The sequence below is a fragment of the Cucurbita pepo genome, chromosome LG02, assembly GCF_002806865.2.
Source record: "Cucurbita pepo subsp. pepo cultivar mu-cu-16 chromosome LG02, ASM280686v2, whole genome shotgun sequence".
Taxonomy (NCBI): Eukaryota; Viridiplantae; Streptophyta; class Magnoliopsida; order Cucurbitales; family Cucurbitaceae; genus Cucurbita; species Cucurbita pepo.
Genome location: NC_036639.1, coordinates 11640264 through 11643844, shown reverse-complemented (window position 1 = coordinate 11643844; position 3581 = coordinate 11640264). Strand labels below are relative to the sequence as shown.

At 37.0% G+C, this 3581-nt stretch overlaps 1 protein-coding gene across 1 annotated transcript; it reads left to right on the top strand.

The window, feature by feature from the left end:
- The first annotated feature begins 81 nt into the window (after positions 1-81).
- Positions 82-3052, top strand: LOC111788983. Its single transcript, XM_023669592.1, has 4 exons — positions 82-240; positions 1622-1833; positions 2560-2708; positions 2791-3052. Exons 1-4 carry the CDS (start codon positions 195-197, stop codon positions 2876-2878), a joined length of 495 nt encoding a protein of 164 aa, XP_023525360.1. The 5' UTR covers positions 82-194; the 3' UTR covers positions 2879-3052.
- The last annotated feature ends 529 nt before the right edge of the window (positions 3053-3581 follow it).

Sequence of the window (3581 nt, the reverse complement as noted above, 5' to 3'; positions counted from 1 at the left end):
TTTTTTTTTTTTTTTTTTTTTTTTTTTTGGGGTAAAAAAATCAATTAATTTATAGATAAGATGAAAATAATGAAAAAAGGATTTAAGCTGTTCCCAATACCTCTTATGAAGATAAGGGACCCAAGAATAGCGGAAGAAGAAGCAGGTAGAGAAATTTCTTTGTTCTGCGCGGAAGAACTTACAATTCCTTCTCGATGGAGCTGACTCTGCCTACACCCTTGTTTGCCTCCTCCTCCAAGAGTACGCTTGAATTCTGTTTGCTCTGAATTTCGTTCCATTTCTCTGTTCCTCATGTTGCCAAATTGGGATTTTCCATTGATATCTGTTCATGTGGGTTCTTAGAGCTCTAACTTTCTTTCGCCATTTCTTTTCTTGCGATTGCCCTTTCGTTGTTTTCGGTCTTTCTGCAACAGGGTTTTGGTCGGTTTATTCATCAGTGTTGGGATTTTTCATGCCGGCGTGTTGTTTGACAAAAGTCGTTTGCCATAATTTGGTTGTTTTGGAAAGGTTTGAGGCCTGAGAGACTAGATTTTGTGCGTTTGCTTGTGATTGTTTGGTTGCTAACTCATCTTTAGTAATGGTTAATTAAGATGAATCTTTGGTTGGCGAGCATTGCTTAGTTGTTTGGACGGGATGGATTTGGACAATGAGTGCTATGATGGGTGACATCNGTAATGGTTAATTAAGATGAATCTTTGGTTGGCGAGCATTGCTTAGTTGTTTGGACGGGATGGATTAGGACAATGAGTGCTATGATGGGTGACAACTAAGGGGTTGTATACCATATTGCTGAAATCAAGGGGGCTTATGATTAAGGTCTTTTAGTTCATGTAAATTTGAGAAATGTAGGTCACGAAGTAGTGCAATGTACCACTATTGAAGACGTTGGTTTTGAATTGGGGTGGGTTAAGGGCACTTTGTAGCCTGAAGGTACCGATTGTCACAAAGAGGAGCCCTTAACTTGCCTTGAGAAGAAATTTTGTCAACGATGTCGTGCCCTGGAGCGATATTGTGAGATCCCACGTCGGTTGAAGAGGAGAACGAAACATTTTTTGTAAAGGTGTAGAAACCTCTCTCTAGCATACGCATTTTAAAAACCTTGAGGGGAAGCCCGAAAAGAACAATATATGCTAGCAGTGGGCTTAAGTTGTTACAAATGGTATAAGAGCCAGATACGAGGTAGTGTGCTAGCGAGGACGCTAGACCCCGAAGAGATGTGAATTGTGAGATCCCACATCAATTGGAGAGGCGAACGAGTCTAGTATTCGGGATAGATTGTGAGATCCATATCGGTTGGAGAGGGGAACGAAGCGGTCTTTATAAGGATGTGGAAACGTCTCCCTAGCAAATGTGTTTTAAAAATCTTGCGGGGAAGCCCTTAATCAATCGTGACATGTTATTTCCGCTAGCTATTTGACTGTGATTGTTTACACAACTGTTTGATGCAACTCTTAGCAGAAAAATGGTGTCAAAACTGTTGATCATTGTTCTTTGCCTAACATTACAATGTCTTGTTAAAGCTCTAGAATCAAATTTTCCTTTTGCTGTAGCAGAATCTACATTATGAACTTATGATGTGACATCTAAACTTTCTGCTGATTGAAATTCTGTTCTTGTGAAGTAATTAGGGATCCTAAGCCCATCAACCATGGACTTCGGTTGTTCGACTCCAATCCTATTTCAGCTGATTTGAAGCTACAAGGAGGGAGAAGAACACTGCCTATAGCTTCTTCCCTACCTGAAACAGCTGCTTCTGTGGCCATTGCTGCTACAGTTGTAGGTGCAGCAGCCACCTTCCTTTCCAGAAGAAACAAAGATTCTGAGGCGAAGGAGGTTGGCTTCAGATCTAAAACACCATTTATGTGCCATTATCATATAGAATCAAGTGTTTGAAACCTGCATCTTGTCAGTTACTACACTGTTTTTGTTTTTGTGTCGTTACCAAAAAAGCACGGAAGCTTTAGTTTGGCTAACATGTTCGTGTCTAACACATATAGACACTTGGATGCTTGTTAGACATGTGCCAGATACTTGATAGCACAATAAACGTGAGACCTCATATTGATTGGAAAGGGGAACGAGTGCTAGCCAGAACGTTGAGCGGTGGGATTGTGGGATTCCACATTGGTTGGAGAGGAGAACAAAATATTCTTTATAAGGGTGTGGAAACCCTCCTTAGTAGATGCGTTTTAAAAACCTTGAGGGAAACCTCAAAGAGGACAATATCTACTCCCGATGAACTTGGGCTGTTACAAATGATATGAGAGTCAATCACCTGATCGGAGTAGGGCTAGACCCTCTCTATAATAGATGTGTTTTAAAAAACATGAGGCTAACAGCGATACGTAACGGGTCAGAGCAGACAATATCTACTAACGGTGGGCTTGAACTGTTACAATAAATACGTTAGACACATGCATAGGTTAGTTATTTCGAATTCAAAACTTGTTCTTACCGTGTCTGTATCATGTCATATCTATGTCTCGTGTCCATATCCTTGCTTCTTTTATTCATATCTTTGTATGCAACTCTTGTGCTGATTTTGTCCATAAAATTCAGATTCCTTTGAGACCATGTGAAGACTGCGGTGGTTCAGGCCTATGTTCTGAATGCAAAGGTGAAGGGTTTGTGCTGAAGAAACTGTCGGATGAAAATGCAGAGCGTGCACGGTTGGCTGCGAAGAACATGGCAACTCGGTTCACCGCAGCGTACAAATTTCTTGTCTTGTCTCTCTTTTTCTCGTTAGAAACCTTCAACTTTCAACTTATATCTGATCTTAATCTTTCTCAGGCTTCCTAAAAAATGGAGCTACTGTTCCAAGTGTTCTTCTGCTCGTTCTTGTAGTACTTGTGGTGGCACGGGGACGTTCAACTCTTAGTCTTACAACCCGACAAACTCCTTATATCTCTGTGTATCTTTCTATCTCGTAAATTTTTCTCATTAGGAGTGTTCAAAGTATTCGATGACTTGAAAATTTTAATCAACCCAATCTAATTTGTACGACTTGGATTGGGTTGAGTTCAAATAAATAAAATTTTTATAGATTGAGTTAGTTCCCGTGTTCATCTAAAATTAGATTGGGTTGAGCCAAACTATACTTGCATACATATATATATAATATATATATATTATTTACTCTTCATCTACTCTTAAAAATAATATTTTAATAATTGAATGTTAATTTTTTTAAATATATATTAAAATTGAGTCGTAAATGGTAAAAAAAATGTTTGAAAAAAAAATGAGTTGCAATTATATGTATATATTTATTTATTTTATTATTTATTCTTCTAACTATTCTTAAAAAATAATATTTTAATAATTGAAAGTTAATTTTTCAAAATATATATTGAAATTGTGTCGCAAATAAAAAAATGTTTGAAAAAAATTGAGCCGCAATTATATTTATTTATATATATATATATTATTTATTCTTTCGCCACTTTTAAAAATAATATTTTAATAATTGAAAGTTAATTTTCAAATTATAAGAAAATGTTTAAAAAAATTGAGTTGAAATTATATATATGATAAGATAAGGAATCAACTACATGCGGGTAAGATTCGGATTACCTTGTTGA